General features: G+C 53.4%; 4 protein-coding genes across 4 annotated transcripts; 1 reads left to right on the top strand and 3 right to left on the bottom strand.

Moving 5' to 3' along the window:
• Positions 1-1,258: 1,258 nt before the first annotated feature.
• Positions 1,259-1,969, bottom strand: MYCFIDRAFT_84621 (uncharacterized protein; the record flags this gene model as incomplete). The annotated part of the gene is made up of 3 exons (XM_007934116.1): positions 1,259-1,524; positions 1,614-1,748; positions 1,807-1,969. 3 exons carry the CDS (start codon positions 1,967-1,969, stop codon positions 1,259-1,261), a joined length of 564 nt encoding a protein of 187 aa, XP_007932307.1.
• Positions 1,970-2,430: 461 nt separating this feature from the next.
• MYCFIDRAFT_180236 (uncharacterized protein) lies at positions 2,431-4,673 on the top strand (the record flags this gene model as incomplete). The annotated part of the gene is made up of 18 exons (XM_007934115.1): positions 2,431-2,447; positions 2,484-2,760; positions 2,789-3,054; positions 3,078-3,106; positions 3,146-3,188; positions 3,216-3,287; positions 3,323-3,392; positions 3,439-3,454; positions 3,476-3,549; positions 3,584-3,761; positions 3,795-3,900; positions 3,925-4,000; positions 4,032-4,090; positions 4,121-4,220; positions 4,244-4,416; positions 4,453-4,466; positions 4,490-4,548; positions 4,575-4,673. The coding sequence occupies 18 exons, from the start codon at positions 2,431-2,433 to the stop codon at positions 4,671-4,673; spliced, it is 1,728 nt and encodes a 575-aa protein (XP_007932306.1).
• A 36-nt stretch (positions 4,674-4,709) lies between these two features.
• On the bottom strand, positions 4,710-16,244 carry MYCFIDRAFT_180235 (uncharacterized protein; the record flags this gene model as incomplete). The annotated part of the gene is made up of 57 exons (XM_007934114.1): positions 4,710-4,853; positions 4,892-5,082; positions 5,122-5,134; positions 5,162-5,452; positions 5,499-5,611; positions 5,646-5,927; positions 5,957-6,343; positions 6,379-6,531; positions 6,560-6,588; positions 6,630-6,641; positions 6,674-6,829; positions 6,885-6,924; positions 6,952-7,233; positions 7,286-7,374; positions 7,420-7,470; positions 7,495-7,605; positions 7,630-7,664; positions 7,689-7,870; positions 7,909-7,936; positions 7,976-8,793; positions 8,834-9,069; positions 9,113-9,212; positions 9,247-9,376; positions 9,415-9,428; positions 9,466-9,575; positions 9,606-9,628; positions 9,680-9,897; positions 9,948-10,178; positions 10,214-10,414; positions 10,444-10,542; positions 10,573-10,641; positions 10,677-11,097; positions 11,118-11,209; positions 11,233-11,334; positions 11,359-11,378; positions 11,405-11,426; positions 11,458-11,532; positions 11,566-11,617; positions 11,644-11,715; positions 11,751-11,771; positions 11,798-11,968; positions 12,017-12,535; positions 12,571-12,905; positions 12,935-12,981; positions 13,019-13,153; positions 13,187-13,230; positions 13,274-13,311; positions 13,362-13,411; positions 13,442-13,506; positions 13,539-13,563; positions 13,628-13,666; positions 13,700-13,768; positions 13,810-14,053; positions 14,079-14,205; positions 14,235-14,482; positions 14,511-15,847; positions 15,871-16,244. 57 exons carry the CDS (start codon positions 16,242-16,244, stop codon positions 4,710-4,712), a joined length of 9,582 nt encoding a protein of 3,193 aa, XP_007932305.1.
• Positions 16,245-16,265: 21 nt separating this feature from the next.
• MYCFIDRAFT_180234 (uncharacterized protein) lies at positions 16,266-19,003 on the bottom strand (the record flags this gene model as incomplete). The annotated part of the gene is made up of 21 exons (XM_007934113.1): positions 16,266-16,322; positions 16,345-16,360; positions 16,387-16,491; positions 16,515-16,591; positions 16,631-16,677; positions 16,708-16,784; positions 16,813-17,197; positions 17,235-17,341; positions 17,364-17,742; positions 17,813-17,833; positions 17,860-17,899; positions 17,943-18,046; positions 18,085-18,255; positions 18,290-18,301; positions 18,328-18,360; positions 18,382-18,458; positions 18,487-18,520; positions 18,552-18,625; positions 18,664-18,732; positions 18,761-18,918; positions 18,962-19,003. The coding sequence occupies 21 exons, from the start codon at positions 19,001-19,003 to the stop codon at positions 16,266-16,268; spliced, it is 2,085 nt and encodes a 694-aa protein (XP_007932304.1).
• Between the last annotated feature and the right edge of the window lie 610 nt (positions 19,004-19,613).

Genomic DNA, 19,613 nt, shown 5'->3' with positions numbered 1-19,613 from the left:
AGCCACGGCGCATAGCCGCCATGACCTGACCCACTCCTCAAATGCCTACCCGTTCCCAGGAAGCGGAGTAAGTTCTTCCTAGAGATCGATTATTTCCCCAAGACCAATCCGGCCGGCACGCCTTCTTCGCCAACAGCCCTTTCGGCCAAAGAACTCCGTTAAGACTTCTTCTTGAATTGGGGTTGCAGAGCGAGCTTGTTCCATTCCCGGGAACCGGAGAAATTTCATCCCAGAGATTGAGACCATTTTTCCCAAGCCCAATACGACGCCTAGCACGCCTTCTCGCTCAAAGCTCTTTCGGCCCACGAAGAGAGACGTATCCTCTCTTAAGGCTTTCTTTCTCGAATCAAATAAAGCCTCGCAGTGACGACTAGAAGTATACGGAACATCCTGAGTCCCCCCTCCCTTCCATTCCCACGAAGCAGAGAATGTCCTTCCTATATTATTTCTAAACCCAAATGCAGCCTACATACGAGAAAAAATGTTGGTTGACCTTCTTCGCCAAAAAAAAAAAACAAAAAAACCTTGCAGCTGAATTCATCTCCGAGACATGTGTACTCACTTTTGAGAGGCTTCTTCTCGAATTGCAAGTCTCGGATAGTAGAAGTAAAGGGGGAAGAACATTCTGATGAATGCGCCTATCCGTTCTTTCTCCTCAAGTCATTTTTTTTCCAAAAACCCAATACGGCCAGTCACGCTTTTTTTCTTCGCCCTAATACCCCTTTCGGCCTATGAAGAAAGAGATGATAGATAGCTGTATAGTCTTTCTCGAATGGAAGGCCAAAAGCCGAAGGACAGAGATCGTATTGCAATGTACATACTTCTTCACCCAAAAAAATTCTGGAACATGCTACAAAGTAGCCGAAGTACAGGGATCGGTCGGTACGCCCCAATCAGCCGGAATTGAATTGACGACGATCGATCTTCGGACTCGTTGTCTCTGCGACATGCCAACAAGCGCAACTTCACTCTGCCTTGGATTGTGAGAAGTGAAGAAGGCATGACAATAGTTTGCCTCGAAGACCTGTGTGGGAAAAAAAAAGAAGCATGGAGCTTCGGCGGAATGATATGAAAGCGACAAGTAAGATTGAGATAGAACTAGGCACTGCAGTTTGTGGGTCTACGGAAATCCTGCGTACAACACGCCATTGCATCCTTATCATGACTTTGCCATTTCATCGACCATCCATAGCTGTAGTGTGTCCTCTACACGCGAGGTGAAGGAGACTTGTTCAACAGCTGCTCCGATGACCGACCACTACTCACTCTCTTTCTTGACCACCGCCTTCGGGATGACGGCTTGGACGAGAGTCAAGTTGACCTTTTCGAAGATGTCATCCGTCTGCAACTCCGCAGCTTTGGAGCGAACCCTCAGCACGTCGTTGGCAGTGAGCTCGAGCGGGTTGGGGCGAAAGTTGTGCAGAACATCGCCAAGAAGGGTGCCGCGGTCGTGGCTCAGAGCTACTGCAAACGCCTGGATGGCATCGGCGACAGTGGTGAAGGAGTAGTAAGGTTTCGTCCGATCTTGTTGAACTGGTGTACTGTCTGATGAAGGAGAGAGGGACATGTCAGTAGTCGAGCAGCAAGCATTGCGAACGATGGCCACTACTTACTCATCACCGGCTTCTTACTGTCCTTCCGGCTCTCAGACTTTGGACGAACAACCTGCTTGGGACTGGCGTCCTCCAGCTTGATGCGAACCTTCTTCGTTGGGGTGGTTGGCTTGTCTGGTTCGTAGAGGTCGTACTCTGTTGCGAACAGGAATCAATCGGTGCCACGCAGTCACAAGCATCTGAAGAAGCTTACCTTGAGCCTTTCCTGGATTGGAATCTGAAGGTTCTCGTGAGCAAACATAGCTGGGACCGGGCATAGACTTTTGATATGTACCTTTGACGCTCAGTTTCTTCACCTCCTTCTCGATGGTAGCTACCCAGTCCTCGGAGCTTTGATCTGAGTGTGAGTCCCCCATGGCCGATGGTCACTTTGCTTGCTGGGCACGGGATGCGAATGCTAGGCGGCTGGAAAGAGAAAGAGAGAGTGAGAATTGGCGTAGAGGAAGCGATGATATGATTGTGCGCGTGCGCGGTGCAATGCGCTTCATGGGTGGAGCGTTTGCTGGCTGGTGGAGAGCTTGAGCTACTGCCATGCACCAGTAGTAAAAGCGGTGTACGGCGGAAGCTCCGATGAATTGAGCGGCGTTATGTCTCGTTGGTAAATGCACACGGCCATGCAGACTGCTCACGTCCGCTATGGCAGAGAAAACCGTAACTATCCGCAGTCAATCATCTGGCCGACTCGCCACTGGGACCTCTCGCTGGCGCCTTAGATCTCACCGCTGAGGATGAGGCCCGTGCAAGTTGTCACTATCCGAAGCCAAGTAATTCACCATCCCAGAACGAAAACCTTTTGCCGTTACTTCAGAGGTCCGCGATGTGTATAGTGGTCATGTGAGTGGGAGAGAAGAAGCTGTCATTCGGCGGAAGCCAACTACATGTACTCTGCCGCTCGGCATTGACATCTTTTGCAAACGCTTCGGAGGTCCGCGATGAGCATGGTGGCTATATGAGTGGCAGGGAGGAAGCTGTCATTTGGCGGAAGCCGACCACATGTACTCTACCGCCCGGCATTGACATCTTCTGCAAACGCTCCGGAGGTGACCGCTGGGTATGCCCGGCGCTGAGAGGTGAAAGGAGAAGGCCTTCCGCTTCCGATGTTTCACGATCGACTTGTCCGTGTCCTGCCATAGTGGCCCAAATCAAGGTGACAGCTGCTGTGACTCGTTCACCAGAATGCACGTCCACTATCCAAACGCAGCTCCTCTCTCCCGCGATCTGGTCCGATTGTGTCGCACATTCGGCATAGTGTTCCCAGCGACGCCAGCAACATCTTCGGCGATTTGTGCGGTCTCGATTGCGCGCGGTATGCTGCAGATGCAACAGCTCAAGGCCGATCGGGTCACGATTGGTTGCCAGTCACCGCTCCCGCTTCGAAGGCGGCGCTGCGCATACAGTGTCCGCGATCAGCGTTTGCACCGGATGCGCTTCTGAAGCAGAGGTAGCAGCGTCGCATTCATTGAGCGGTGGGAGGGTAAGGCGGGCGGGGAGGCGTGTATAGATCTTGAGGCGTGAAGGTCGATGGAGATGAGATGGAGAGGCTGCAGGTCTTGTCATGAGCTGCGAGCTGGATGCGTGGGGTAAGTATCCCTGCACAACCAGCCCAATGAGCCCAAGCTACGGACTTGTCCCCGACTCCGAGCCTTGTGCGGCAGGGCATGGTTGGTCGATCAAGTGAATCGGGAACCGTAGTTGGATGCTGAGTAGAGGGCTTTCCAAGCAATCACCACATCTTATGCACACTCTGAAGTCGTCATGCCAGCCCACGACTTCCAACGAGTTCCCAAAACGAATCCAGCACCAAGGCCATTGAAAATCTTCGAAGCTCGGCGATCTGGCAGGTCAGGCGGAGCCCAATTGAGACCACTATGAAAAAGCTATGAACTTCATCTCGGCCTGGGTTGATCATGCTATGGAGCAATGTATGCTACAAGTTGTGGCCCGATATGTTTCTATTCTCTGGGTATAAGATGCTTCACAAACGGCGTGATGCGGGCGTGATAGATGAACTTGATGGCTGTTTGTTCTACATCAGAAATGGCCATCTGCGTGGGCTGCTCTGGAGGAGTTTTCTTTCGCCAGATGACTCTTACACTTCTGCCGTTGCTCCACAAGTCTTCGAGAATTTCTGTTTCCTTGGAGATTCCAGTTTGCTTCGCCGGAACAGATGAGCGTCGACAGCTTCCGCTTACGCTTTTCCGTGTCGCCATGCAACTGCCACACTATCATTGACTGAACCCCTCTGCCAAACGGTCCAAGTGCTTGTCAAATGGGGTGTTGCGTTGGAGTGAAAGCGCATTTGGCGAGGCAGTCGTCATGATTCGATGGCCCAAAGGCAGAAGAGTAGTCGTGCGATGGAAGGCAGGCTTGTACGAGCGTCTACGCTGGTACACTTTCCCAGACCCGGCTTGTAGGTAGCTGAGGTCCCTAACGACTGTCGCTTGGTTCCAGGAAGCTCAGTCGCACCAGAAAGACTCGTGACCCATCAAGTTGCATTACTGCCCTAGAACTCAGACATATGTCCATGGTCTGAGGACGCACACGTCGCATCAAGCAGCCAATGTCAAGAAACTGCCCCAGCAGCTTGAGCAACCACCTCTCTGGCAAGTGAGAATTGAAATGCCCTTCAGCAGGTCGTCGTGGTGAGCCCGGGATGGCTTTGCGAAATTCTCGGGATATATGCTCACAAGAGAGAATTGAAACATCCTTCAGCAGGTGGTCGTGGTGAGCCCGCGATGGTTTTGCGAAATGTCCAAGATACATTCTCACTAGTGCGAATTGACGTGCCATCCAGCAGGTGGTCGTGGTGAGCCCGCGATGGTTTTGCGAAATGTCCAAGATACATTCTCACCAGTGCGAATTGATGTGCCATCTAGCAGGTGGTCGTGGTGAGCCCGCGATGGTTTTGCGAAATGTCCAAGATACATTCTCACTAGTGCGAATTGATGTGCCATCCACCAGGTGGTCGTGGTGAGCCCGCGATGGCTTTGCGAGATTCCCAAGATACTCTGTGATCTCATACGCTTTCGTGCTTCTTTGCTCCGGTCTGGTAGTGTATGACAAACTTCACGCCATTACGAGCTTTTGTTGCATTGCTCAGTGCTGGGGAATCGAGCTAGCGAGCGGGAGGGCTGAGTCGGCCCAGAAAGCTCCGGTGACGATCATTGCGATGTCTGCCCAGGTGGATTCGGTGTCGAGGTGACTGCTTGAGTGCGGAGGAGGATGGTTGTGATTTTTGGCCTGACATGTAGGTCGTTGCCTGGGAGAGCTGCAGCAACTCCTGTGCCTGAGGATTCAACGGTAGCTGCGAGCGAGGCTCTTCTCCAGATCCGAATTTTGGCTAATCGTGCCTGGGGCTGCTGGAAAACGAGCTCGGAGTTGTATTCGCGGGTGTGCTGTTTGGCTAAATGCTGATCTCGCCACGCCGTTCGCAAGTATGTACCTGGACTTATGATCCGCCGCGTCCAGGCTCGTCAGAGGTCGACTTCAGACGAGTTGCATGGGCCACATATGCTTGGGACCTAGATTGCCCCAGAAGACGGTTGGACTTGCAAAAATTCCACCAGTTCTTCGCCGGTCATGCTGGTTGAACCTGCTGTTGGCCCTCCTTCAGAAGGCTGCATGTTTGCGAAATGATTGTTGAAGCTTCGCCATGCAATTGATGCGATCTTTATCTGCAGAGGATTTGATCCTACCTTTGGACATGCCAGGCCTGTCAGTGTAACTGACGTAAACTGACCGACACATTGGTCTCCAAGGCATCTGATGAACAGTTCGGGCTTGCCAAGGAGAGCTGATGTGGTGGAAGGGTTGGATTTCGGCAGGAAATGACCAGTACTCTACATGTGCGCGATCTCTCTATGAGGTCTGCTATACCGCGGCGACTTGCTGAAGCAGCTCATGAATGGAAATTTGGACCGGGGCGTCGGTCTGCTTGTTTCTGCACTGAATAGCTCTCGCAATCAGATCCAGTGCTGGGGCATCATTCTTGAGACTTGCTGGATCAATCACTTATGCCGCAATGTTGTGGACACAGCCAGTTTTCTGCTGTACGTGAGCAGTCAAAAATTTGAAACCGAGGCGGCCATCCAACTGGCCAAGTCGCTGCAAGAGAGGTGGATTTCGCGCCAAAGCGACAGGTTCTCTTCATGCGTCTCTTCATGCGTCTCTTCATGCGTCTCTTCATGCGTCCCTTCATGCGTCCCTTCATGCGTCCCTTCATGCGTCTCTTCATGCGTCTCTTCATGCGTCCCTTCATGCGTCTCTTCATGCGTCTCTTCATGCGTCTCTTCATGCAGTTTCCTTCATGCAGTTCTCTTCATGTTGATTTTGTCGTGGGGCACTGTTGACCATTTGTAGGAGATGGGGTATGACGAGAGGCCACGGGTGCCGATGAGTCGTTGCATGGCCCTCCTCAGTAGACGTCTGCGAATCTGGCCACCAGTCTTCTCCACAGGCTCGACGAACGTTCCTGTGGGAGAAACATGGGTCGAGTACTTGTTCGGCGGAAAGATGTCCCGTCATGTCTTCATATGGAGGATGAACCAGACATTTCACACGAGGCTCGATGTGCTTGAGTGGTTCAAAACACGTATGCAGGCAGGCTTGCAGCATCTTAGCGAGGCTCTCTGGACTTTGCAGCACTGTACCCTGATCATAATTGAGTGTCATAGTGTCGTGCATGATCAGGCCATGATCTCGTTGGTCGTCGTCGGATTCTCGTCCGGCAGCTCAAGTCTCGAGCTGTGACAGTCGCTTCGCCAACAGCTTCGCCGCCGCCAGCAGTGCCAAGGAGGCCTTGATTTTCGATGCTGGAATGCACTCCGGGAATATGGGGAGCCTGTCTGGTTTGCGAGTGCGACGACCTTGCTGTTGCTCGAGGATTTGGGAGTCGAGAGTCGGCGGAGGCCACCAACGCCTGGACAAGGGGCGTGTTTTGCTGCCACAACTTCTGACGGCGCGATTGCCAGAAGTTCTGGCGGGCCATCAGTCATCAATAACAGTAAAGGTAGGCACAACCAACATTCGCTGCATTTCTCCCCGTGCGCCTTCCTTTCCACTTATGCGCCACTGCTGTTCTTGTCCCCAGGTCGAGACTGCTTGCCCGCTTCATGCCGATGAGGATGTGACAACGTTGTCGATCGCGCATTGATCGTGCCTTCCCCGCCTTGCTCTCATCAGCTTCAGCTGATGCGAGTGTGCCAGGTCTGCGCCGACTCATGAATCAGCACGCCTCCTCTACAGGTACAAATTCCATCGCAAGCGTCCCACCTTTCATTCCAAGTTGCGAGGGAAGAGCCAGTGCAGTCCGCTCATCCGCACCACCAACAATGTCCACAGTCACGCCCCCACCACAATTCCTCCTCAAAATCCCCCAACACCTGGACATTCGTCCATTTGCAGCCACAATCGACCGCACCCAGCATATCGTCGACTACTTCGGTCCGCTGGGTCAAGAAGCACAGGACGCCTATTGGCGGCAGAAACAGCAGAGTATTCGCGTACATGCCCACGCACTCGAGCAAGCGGATCTGCTTGCGCAGATAGAAGATCAGAAAGACGATGTGCATGACTTGCTGCTGTAGAGAGCACGCGAGATGCTGACCTGATCTCTGTTTTCCTGGAAATTTGGAGCTGCTGGATATGATTCTATCTCTTCTTTTCTACGCCACCGTGTTCCCGGTAGCAGCCTGCGAAGTGAGCATCTGGATCCGAATCTGCAACTCCTTGCGAGGAATTCGGCTGTAAGGGGGCTTCTGCCCTGTGCAGATGAATGCGCCGAGATCATTTTCGGTTCTCGTGCTACCTGGACGACGTACATGGCAGCTCATGAGTGGCGAGCATACTTTCCGTGGCGCTTACGCATCTCCACACTCGTTACAAGATTGAATTGAGGTACTCTATGGTCACGGCTTGGTCTTGTCGTGAAGATGCAACATCAAGGAGCAAAGGATCTATGAGCATGACGTACATTTGAACACTTCCACGCTTTCTGGGCAAGCTTGAAGATCAGGACTTGGCTGTGAAGAACGATGTCAAGGAGCAAAGGACCTATGAGTATAAATACAATCGAACGCTTCTACGCTTTCTGGGCAAGCGTGACATGAGGCATACTGAGATGACAACTTGGCTGCGAAGATCAATATCCAGAAACACGAAATACATTTGACACCTCTGCTCTTCCCCGCCTTCCCGGCCTGCTTTCATCTTTGGCACTCCAATCCTCATATCTACCAAATCTCGAGTGGCTTTCTCTCCTGGACAAACTCGCTTCGATATAGAAGCATCTTACAACTCCGGCCGTCTTGCGCTTTCCCAGTCCACTCCCATTGGGTGCAGTGATTGCCTTCTACGTCTCACACCACACCACCTTCCTCAGCCAGACGCATCAGTCGACTCACGCATATTTCCACACGGGACATCTCGAGCCGACAGCTAGGACACTTGACAGGCAAAGTGTGATCGCCTGGATCAAAGTCCTCCGCAGTCAGCTGCACAGGGCTGAAGAACGCATGTTGGCTGATGCAGAGGCTGACGAAGCACTGTGTATGAAGGCTGTTCTTGCACTGAAGGCAGGTGATCTTCTGGTATGTGTTGGGATTGCTCTCGCATTGGCAGATGACACACATTTCCGCTTCCGTCTGCGCTTCTGGTTGCTCCTCTTGTGCATTGTTGGAGATGCCGTCTTCCACTTCGGTTCCAGGTGCTGTCAGATGTGGTTGAGATTGATCGATATCCTCAGTCAGGTCGATGGGGCTGAGCCGACTGTTCTGGATGTTGGTCGTCGAGCTTGCGGCACTGAGGCGAGAGCCATCGCCATCGCCAGTTAAATCGAAGGGGTGGAGGCGAGAGCCATCGCCATCGCCAGTCAAATCGAAAGGGTAGAGGCGAGAGCCATCGCCACCGTCAGTCTGAGAGCCACCTCCGCAATATTCCTTCTGTGTTCTTTCCTTAGTTCTGCATCTCGAAGGACTGACGAAATTCCATACCATGGTCAGCTGGGGAGTTGGGACGCCTAATGCATTGGAGACGTCGTTCAATCTTCGAGGACTTAGGTGGCTGAGTGCCATATCGACATTGAGGAGCGGCGAGCGGCGAGCGGCGCAGACTCTAGCAGAAAGATTGTCAGGACTCGGAGAGGAAAGATGCCAGATAAATAGACTGGGTGAAGCAACATCAACTTTCCTTCCAGAAGTGGCAGGTCATCTTAGGCAAAGCACTAAGCACAAATCTTTCAAAGCAATGGGTCATCGCTTGCCCTTTCCCGGCAAGGTCATGCAAAATCAGCGGAAGAGGAGATTGATATGATCGAGCAAGAATTTGGAGTCTCCATCCGTGAGACATTCGTAGCAATGGGAGCACAATTCTGGAAGACGTCAGCGAAACCTCCATTCCAATTGGCGCTGCGGAAGAGGATCTTTTACCTGTGCTCTCGCTCATGACTTCCCAAGCGAGACTGGTTCAAGAGCGGCGACTTCTAAAAACGTTTGTTGATGGACAGCACTCTGAGTCGGTCTGCCGTCCAATCATCGCGAGCGTTTCGGCTTGAGGTCTGTCGGGCCCAGCATCTTGGCATGGCTACCGAACCGACCGCTTCTGCTTTTTGTTTCCCGGCCCAACTTTACCACACCACAGTTGTAGCAAAAGCCAGACGTCCTGCCAAACCTCCGTGTGATGTGGGCACTACATCTTGCGGTATTTCTATCTTCGTGGCCATTTCTCTCAGCGGAGACCGTACTGCGCCACATCGCTTCATCAAAGTCCTTGCCGAAACTGAAACCAAACCAAAGCGCTCCGTCACCATGCAAACGTAGCCTCGACACTGCTCAGTGGCATTCGGTTTCCATCTCACGCCATGTTCTACTCTCCTCCAGCTTGTTCCAATTCAACTCCTTGATCTGGCTGGCTGTGGTTGATTCCGACACAGCGGGAACTTGGCGCTGATGGATCGATCTCACGTTGCTGCGAACAGGTGTTCGCGTATCTCTCCACGGCACGGGAGCAGGGCCCATGTTCTATTCGCGAATTCGAGAGCATCTCCTTCTTGAATTATATTACAGCAAGACAACGTCTCTCATGTCGTAGTCGTCGTCCAGATGCCAATTACCGCAAAGAGATGGGTCAACTTTATCCAATAAGCAAGCTCCTCCCTCATGTCTACAAAGTACAGGACCCTCGGCATCATCTCGTTCTCCGCCTGGATGTAATGCTCCTTCGACTCTGTCGCCCAGCGAACCTTTGGGCCCACGGAAATCGCTTCTGTGATCTTCTTGGGAAATCTGCCCTACAAGGCGTGACACCATGAACAGTACAGACCGGCTGTTCTACTGTCACAAGGTTCAATCATGGTGCTTCCACAAAGCTCACGGAGGCTCATACACATGGCAAGAGGACGACCAGGAAATGTTCGCACAGGCTGAGGTTCGCCATTTGCCCTTTGATGACTGTGCCGTATTGACATCCTATCCAGGTCCGGCGCTTGCTTCAAGCACAATTCCGTACTCCTCTCTCCCAGAGCGCTACCCTGGAGTACGAGACGTCGAGGCAGGAATGGACATGGAGGAGCTCATCCAGAAGCGCTCGAACTGTGCACAGATCACGAGAGCTCACGTTGCTGCTGGATGATACTGTATGCCTGGCCTTCTCGATTCTGGCTTCGTGCTGTCCGGGCCGCGGCGACCTCGCTGACATTTTTCCCAGGTCCTCCAACACCTTCGTTCGACCTTGGCTTCCGACTCTAATCACCTTTCCGAAGAAATCACTGCAAGTGATCCTGCCCTCGCCGACTTTTTTGAGGAGAACTATCCCGAAACAACAGCACCATCGACACCTCTCCATTTCCCACCAACATCCACACTCGGAGGCGCTGAAGATACCACTGCAAGTGATCCCGCCCTCGCCGACCTGTTTGAAGAGAGTGCAGCAAGTGCTCAGCACGTCCTGAACTATGCCCAAACACCAGGACCATCGACCCCTCTGCCTTTCCTACCAACATCCACACTCAGAAGCGTCCATACACCACCACCGCCTCATTTCTTTAAAGCCATGGACCTTGCCGAGAACACGACAGACTCTCCCAGCAACATGTATGAACAGCTGTCAACGTCATCCTCGTCGCTGGACCAGATACCCACACCGTGCCCAAAGAGGTCGACCAACAGGATTTCCAAGCCAGGTCGGATGCAGTTGGACCCTCATCACCATCCTTACCGTCGTCAAAGAGGAGGCAGGGGAAGAGGAGGTTCGCAATTCTTGGTCTACACCCAAGAGAGTTTCCCAAAGAAATCACAGAAGATGTAAAATGGTGTGTTGGGTTTCGTATGTCCGGGGTTGAGAAGGATGGAGTTTTCTTTTCATGGGGTGCCGCAAATGATACTGTACTTCGATGATTGATCATGCCATGCCATGCCATGCTCCGCCTGTTCTTTCCTTTGTCGTGGCCAATGTCCATGATCAACATCCAGTCGCGACATCCGGCACAGTCCTCACCAATGCGTCTCCCACAGCAAGATCAATGCCCGCATGATGTCCATGTCCCCAGCAATCAGTATCGCTCCGAAAATCCAGCAGCAGTCCAGTCATCCCTACGAGCTCTGCTCACACGCAATCACCTCCGCACCAGAAATGATCTTCGTACCAGAAATGATCTTCGCACCAGAAATCACCTCCGCACCAGAAAACATCTTCTCGCCCTCGTCCTCGCTCGCTATCGGCCGCGCTTCTCACCTTCGACCTCGCAGCTCACCCCCAACCTCATCAATCTGGCTTCATCCTCCTCTACGTGCCTGCACTCCTGCTCTTTCTCCTCTTCCTCTCTAATCAACTCTTGCAGATCCCGCGCTACCGTCTTCCTGCCAGCGCACAATCATCTCCGCACTAGAAATGCTCTTCTCGCCCTTACGCTCGCCATCATACCAACCTCATCGGTCTCATCGTCCTCCGCTATGCCTACATTCATACTCTTTCTCCTCTTCCTCTTTGATTAACTCTTGCAAATCGCGGCGCTGCCGTCATCCTGCCAGCGCTGCACGAGAAATGTTCTTCTCGCCCTCGCCGTTACCCCAACATCATCGGTCTGGCCACCAACATCCTCCCTCCTCCGCTATGCTTGCATTCGTGGTCTTTCTCCTCTTTAACCAACTCTGACAAATCGCGGCGCTGCCGTCATCCTGCCAGCGCCGCACGAGAAATGTTCTTCTCGCCCTCGCCGTCACCCCAACATCGTCGATCTGGCCTCGTCCTCCTCCTCCACTGTGCCTGCTTTCCCGCTCTTTCCCCTCTCCCTCTTTGGTGGCTTTGGAATTAGTATGACGGCAGACTTGTGTGCACCTACCTTCATTCAGGCTTGTGGTGCGCTGTCATCCTCCTGCCAGCGCGCAAGTCCCATCGAACGCGCGAACCACGCCGTCTGCGAGCGCTGCAGAAGAATCGGCTGGACTGGACGGGGACTTGACAAGCAGCGCATACGATCCAATGCCGCGGACCAGCTGAGCTTTGCGGCATGAGCTGTTCAATGCGACATCATTCTGCAGGTATGTGTTTGATGTGTTGACAGTCTTTGCTTCGCTTCGCAGACCCGGAGTGTCGGTGTCTGTCTCAACAGTCGGACTTTGTGCATGTCTGTGAAGCGAGTCGAGGACTTCGGGACGGGACGGGACGCGGTGGGAACCTTGTCGGCGACAGCCCACCTCCGCCGGGATGCCTTTCGCCAGCAACTGCGACCATATCACACCCGATCGTAATCTACTTTGCCCCCATGTGACTCGGAATTTGCCTACAAGCCCCCCCCCCGTTCGTCGTTGTTGCAAATCACCCAATCGCGAATGCTTTGGCCGGGCAGTTCGAGGAGCCTCTTGGCACAAGACCGGAATTCCAAGTCGAATATGGCTTCGTGGGAGCTCGAGAGCCAGCCGTCTCCAGATCTGTGGGTTGCACGCAAGATTCTTCATGCGCATACCGCGCTTGGAGTTGCGTTCCCGATATCATGGAAGGCGAAGTGGGTTGAGCCAAAGATACCGGCAGTACAGCCAGCATGAGAAGAGGGTGGTTCGGTGTGAGCGAGTGCTTGAGCGCACAGGCGCATGATCAGCCAGGAAAGGTCACGACATGCTTTCGACCTGGATGACAGCGAGAGCATTGGGAGTTGCCAATTCGACGTCCGCGGGCCAGGACACGATTGGGTTGACGGCTGCATGATGGGCTTTGAGAATAACAGGTGGGTGAAGAGAGGATTGGATTCACGGCGGAATGATGACTTCTGAGAATGAGAGGTTGACACGATTGAATTGATCGCTGGATGATGACTTTTGAGATTGATACACAGGTACGTGAACTGCTAAGCATCCAAACACCAAATGCCGAATTCAAACTCAAGTTCATCCCACAACCGGACCTCGAGAACTCACTAGTCTGGAACGATCTTCATCCGTCCTTCCATAATCACGCCTGGGTTTGGTGTGCGGTGCATGTGGATTTCCTTCTTTTCAGCAGGCCATGCGCCATTGCGTGCACGTATGGGACCACAGACTTTGGTGCTCCTTCTCGTGCCACCAGCTGCTGTTCTATCTATCCACCTCTTCTCTTCTGCTGTGGGCTGTTCCGGATCGTCCTTTTCGCTCTCATCTTAGTGTATGGGAGCTCTAGTCTTCGAATCACAACACTATGTTCCGCCCACCGCAACTCTGACTCCGCTGATCAACTACGTAACCAGCAGGCCTCGTACAAGAAGATCCCTCCGCCTACTACCACGATCAAAGCACTGCAACTCAACCCAAACTCTCTTGTCTTTGCCGTCCGCTCTTCGAATACCTCATCGCTCTCAAGCCTACATCAATTCAGGCTGGCAAGAGAGTATGCGGAGATGAGATCTTGCTCCGGCTGAATCCATGCCATGCTTTGCCCGAGAAAGCCTGCTGAGATTATGACTTCAACCCTATGCGTACTTTCCGCGCTGAATTCGCGACCCATTCGGCAAGAGGAGATTCATTCGTGCACAATCGCCGTCCAAGGCTCACCTCATTTGTCCACAATGAGCGATTTCGTCAATCAGCATGCTTCAATGGAACTCAAAAGTCGGCCTTCTTGACCAACAAACATCCAGAAGACAGCCTTGGACTTCATCGACCGATCGAATTCGAGGAGCCACGGTGCATAATCTGCGCGTGCACACATTCAAAAAATCGGATCCCAGCTTCACGTGGCATGAGCATTCATAAGCTTAAGACAGTTTACCTTTACTCCCGAGAGAGACATATGGTATTGAGATGAAGACAACTTCCCGAAATCTGGTGTCCAAGTAGGAGTCTTTGGCAAGAACTGGCCACCGCCCGGAATCGTTGCGGCTTGATGCAACATGTCTGACCAGATCAGGTCAGTGAGGAGCTCGTCCTCTATGCATCCATGTGCCTGAAAAATGGCGGAGGAGCAACTCCAAACCCAACCTTTGCAACCAATTCTCGAACACACATGTTCGCAGCTCTGCTGGCTGGGATTCTGTATGATCGATCGGCTTTTCTTCTTCGGTGCTGCTCGAAAGTTTGTGCAAGACCAGGACAGGACTTGGGGTTTCTACCGCTCGCTTCTTAGTTATGATCTGCTGCCAACTTCCCTGTCCCTGGACACCGAACGCTCATACACATCCTCGGCGCAAATCTCGAGTGGCTCGCTCAAGTCAATGGAGTGGAAAGCGTAATGGGGATGAGGTATGTATCTCCTGGGCCTGCTTTCCTTGCGTCCTCGAATCCAACTTCTCATTTCATTATCAAATACAGAGCTGAAAGTCCCATCCCATCCCGTCTTTCCAACCCCAAAACTCTCAAGCCTCAAAAAAACACTCGCCACCACCACCCTCTTGACTTCTCCAACCCCGACTCCCACCAAGCCAAACGAAGCATTCACTCCTTCTCCATTTCTCAAAAACCCGTTCCCGCCTCAATTTGATCTTCTTAGACCTTCCCATGCCCGTCCCGTATCTTCTCGGATCCAAAACGCCAACCCAGGCAGGCACGTCAGGTTTCAGCAAAGCTTCCACCCTCGTGTGAGTGGCTCTGGTGTCGGGCTCGGAAGAAATGATGGATTTGGAGACGTGTGTTGCGAAGAAGGTGTAGAGGTCGTTCATTTCGCTGTCCGTTTCGAGAGGCGATGTGCTGGACGATGATGATGAGAATGTGAACCACGCTCGCAGAAATTTGGTGGGATGGGTTGGACAGCCTTGGCCTCCAGCGTCAGCAACTCCGTCAGTGCAACGCTCGAATTTTCCCAATGCCCAACGACGGGATATGGTTCGGGAAACTTGTCGGAGGAATGGCGCAAGAGTCAGGAAGGTTGCGTGCCATTTGCCATCGACAGCGAGGTGGTAGAGCGCAGTTGGATTTTCGAAGCATGATTGATTGGCGGTGGTGTTGGAGGCAAGGTTGGATGTGATGGTTGCGAGGGCGTCGAGTGGTGGTGTTTGCGATGAAATGTCGGCCGTTGCAGGGCATTCCCGCCCCAAGGTTCGCAGGACGTCGGAGAGACACTCATGTGCAAACTCGTCGACGAAAGCAACGGCTGCCTGGAGACGAGCGAGCAGGATGGCAGCCGCCACATCGTAGACCAGGAGCCGGCCTTCGATCTGCTGGAGGCGGGCGAGAGTGTCGACGAAGGGCTCGAGCTTTGTTGTGTGTGGAACGCTGGTGTGGTTGTTGTCGACTGTCTGCGCGATGCTTTCCAGAATGCCGTACAGATGAAGGAGTGAGGCGGCGATTCGTTGCTGAAAGAGCGTCACACCGCTGACTTCGAGGAAGCTCATCCCACGGAGATCCGCTTCCCATGACCGGAGGAGCAGCATGGACAGTTGCAATGAGACATCGGGGAGCGGTCGTGAGAGCCAACACTGGAGTTCGGATTTCCACCGATAGAGTCGCCCAGGATCTTCTTGCTCCGGCATACCACAGGTCCGGAACCACTCGATGACAGGAAAATGGGGAAGATGCTGGACATCTCGTTCAGGCTCGGCCACGCGCTGTAAGTGGCGTTGGACATGAGGTGCGAGGACAGTCTTTGCGAAGTCGGCGATGATGTCGAAGTCATTGCCCAGCTGCAGCAGTGCAGGGTCGGTAGAGGAAGTGTTCGTCAGAGACGGCAGGGGGATGAACCACGTATCGGTGAAGACGTCGACGAGGCCTGTCTCAGCGCCTCGGGCCAGGCTGCCGATTGTGTGTTGGTAGACACATGGCGCGATGAGGTTTGGGTTCCTGTGCGCGATCGGGATCAGCACGGTGACTTGTCGCAATGGGGTTCAAAGGGATGTGCGTACCCATGGACGTGGCATGGAGGCGCCGTCTGCAGACATTGCGAAAGCCAGACGAGGAGTGGAACGGCAACGGCCGCGCAGGAAAGGACCACGACCGGTGGGAGATTGAAGAATCCGCCGCGACCTCCGTTATCCGCGTCGGCGTCGTCAGAATCCGCATCGACGTCAGCATCATCATCATCATCAGCACTGGCATCGGCATCGGCAGCGGCATCGGCAGTGGTGTCGGCAGCAGCTCCGTCAGGTGCGTCGTCATTGGCGCGGGCTGAGGCGACGGCGGCGGCAGCATCGGCAGCCGCGGCAGCAGCCCTCGTCTGTGCGCGCGTGGTGGGGGCCATTTGCATCGACAACACAATGATTCAAGGACTGTCAGGGCAAAGGACGGCGAGATGTGGAGGAAACATGTCCACATGCTCCTTGCGGAATTGCAAACAGCACGAAGCCGGAAGCCGCTCTGTTGTTGTTCTGCATTCCGCACACGCCAGCAACGACAATAGGAAGCGCTGCCTTGGCGCACACCCCACGCACACGACCCCACGATCCCACGATCCCACGAATTTCATTTGCGCACCGCGAGCATTTGCACTTAACATACTGTACACTCGCACTTATGAACGGCAGGCAAGACGTGGGAACGTATGAAAAGGCCAAATGTCAACCAAACATCTTGAGTATCGTCGCTCTCCTACTGTACTGCGAGTTCTTTTCGAATACTTGCGGCGACGATTTCGCGGTCGTCGCCCTCGAATGATACCCAACTCCACACTTGACCTAACCTGCACCAGCAATGAACGAAACAACCCCGGGACTTGGCCTGAAGCAAAGTCGGCATTTGGATGGTCTTCGTTGTCCTGCCGTTGCAGAAGAGGTAAGTGAAACTACTATTTCATCGCAGTGCTCTCCGACTGGCCCACCTCGCATGCGGACATCACGAATGCTTCCTTCAACTCGACCTCTTTGAACGGATCTTCGACTCCAGCACACGCGATGGCCTCGCATGCCTTGGCCACATTATTGGCTGTGAGCTCGAGCGGAGACGTCTTTTTGTCGTAGAGTGGATGCGCCTCATCCAGCCCGCTTGATACGACTGCCAGGGCACGCACGGCATCGCCGATAGTGGCGAATGCGAAGAATCTCGAAGCACGAGCATCTGCATGCTTGGCCAAAGATGATGGTCGCCCCGAATCGGAAGCTGGTGCAGCTTCATTGAGACACCAATCGTCAGTCGCCAGAATCTTCCCATGAACATCGAATGCCTGTGGGAGGGGAGAGCAGTGCTGGGAGATGTGCGCTGAAGGTAAGCTTACCTTCCTCTTTGATCTCGACACCAGCAACAGCGACCTTTTCATCCTTTGCCTTTGCCTTCTTGACAGACAGGTAAGTCCCTGGCTCGTATAGGTCGAGATCCTCGCTGCCGTCCTTACAACCTGTGGGTCTTGGTCAGAAGTGAGAATCACGTGGGCCAAGATTGTCCCATACTGCCCGAAAGCTGGATGCGTTCCATATCTTTGACGAGCTCCTCTGGCTGCGTTGACTCTCGGCCTCTCCCGCCGTATCTGAGAGACTCTTGGAGATCCCGTGGCAGCGCAAACGCCTTCTCCAGTGCTTTCTGGTCCATGTTGGAATGGATGGGTATGGCGACGGACACTTGGGGCGTCGGAGGACGATGTGCTGGGTTGGAGGACTCTGGTGAATGGTGGAATGAGAACGTGAAGGACAGCACAATGTTTCTGGAGCAGCCGGCAGAGTGCGGTGATCGTGATGAAGGGCCAATCTCGGTGGATGTCGAGCGGAGATGACGAGGAAGAAGGATGTCAAGAAGAGGGAAATTCCTTCCTTTCCATCGTTTGGGAGAAGTGGATCGCGGAAGAGCGGTGTTCAAGAATCAAGATATGCGAGCGATGACGAGCTGCGGCTATCGGAGGGCCTTCAAGAGCGGTGAGAGCAAAACACGTTGATCATGATGGATAGCCGTGCAAGTAGGAGTATTGAGCTGCGGCTGTCCGAAGCGGCGAGGCGAAGCTCAGAGACAAAACCTGGTTCGTTGTCAGGTATGCGAGTGGGGAAGCAATACATATGGAGTGTGGAGATATGGGAGGTGCCTCGTCCAAGCCGTTATCAGAGGTGCAAGTCCAGCAGGCTGATGAAGTTGGCTGATTCAGAAAAGGTTCGTTGCACGACCATCGTCATGAAGCCTTTCGGAGTTCGGAATCAGGAGCGACATGTGGACCGACCCCAGAGTCTTGGAAGCTTGGAAGCTGACACAGCTCGGATGTTTGGTAGATGGCAGACGACCTCCCTCCCAATCTGCAAATCCGCCCGCCAACCAGCCAGCCTGCCATTTTGCTGCTTGACCCTGCATCATGCATCAGATACGGGTCACGATGTGCAACGACTGATTGCAGGGCAGCAAAATGACACCAAACACAGCACGTCTGGTCCGCAGCACGCATACTGCGTGTCATGACCTGCAACTATCCGCTCCATGCATGTCGTTCATGTAGTTGCGATGGCAAATGGCGTTCCATGGGTCTGTGCCGATGCAAAGAAGACTGGCAGGGTTCCACATTCGAAGCAAACGTGCCTCCTTTCACCCAGACCTTTGACTGCTTGACTTATTCACTCACTGGATTATTGAATTGAACAGCAGCCACACGCCACTTCGCACAATCGCTGTCCCACGCAGGACTTGTCGCTTGCCACAAGGAATCCTTGACTGCTTGACATCAGTGGTTCATCCATCATTCAGTCCGCCACTTCTCATCATCGCCGTCGAGACACAGTGCAGGACGTCTCGCTTGCCTCAAGAAATTCTTGGCTGCTTGACTGATCCATCCACCATTGAGTCCGCCACTTTTCACAGTCGCTGTCAAGACCAACACTGCGCAGGAGTTGCAGCTTGCCAAGGACTGGAGGAGGAACATCATCTGAAAGCCCATTCGCATCTTCGAGCATGCTCTGATTCCGTGGAAGTATGGACGACTCAAGAAGCATACGATGGCTTGTCGATTGCTGGGCAGATGTCTCATGCCTCCGCCTCTTATACTGCGCTTACATTCTGGCCTGGATTGCTGTTGGCTTTGCGCTGGGCTATCATCAATACTACTATGCCGGGCGGGCAAAGTGGAGATGGACGCCATATGCAATATCCGCAGCTGTCTGGTTGATCAGAGCCGCTCCCTTCATGTTGTTCAGCAAACTATGCACAGAGCGATGGGCCACTGCCGTTTTGCTTCTCTACGTGCTCTCGCCATGGCTCCTCAGATTTCGTCCTCGCCTTCCTATATACATCATCATCATGCTGTGTAGCTTCATCGGTGGCACAATCATATCGATGCTTCTGGATCCTGGCATGCTGGAAAACAATCTCCACGACGTCAAAAGCCTTGACCGACTTCGTGCATCCTACCGTCAGGGAGAAGACTTGAACGCGCTCTCCACAAGCGTCCTTCTGACACCAGATGCTTCGCTCCTCCCGGTTTTGGACTTTCTTGCCCGCTGCGCGCCTTTGTATCACAGACACAATTTGCACACTCTGGCATACTGCGAGGTCGATCAGATGGTGTCATATCTGAATCTCCCCACGAATGTCGTGGAAGCATACTCGCGGCTGTGGCCAGGATTCTGCCACGGTTCCCGCCCAGCATCAACGTCGTCCGTCTCCTCCTCCAAAGAAGTTTCCCAGCTTGGCGCCCAACTCTTGTACG

This window comes from Pseudocercospora fijiensis (assembly GCF_000340215.1).
Source record: "Pseudocercospora fijiensis CIRAD86 unplaced genomic scaffold MYCFIscaffold_15, whole genome shotgun sequence".
In the NCBI taxonomy this organism is placed as follows: Eukaryota; Fungi; Ascomycota; class Dothideomycetes; order Mycosphaerellales; family Mycosphaerellaceae; genus Pseudocercospora; species Pseudocercospora fijiensis.
The sequence above is the reverse complement of the archived record's forward strand: the minus strand, read 5'-3'. Positions and strand labels throughout refer to the sequence as shown.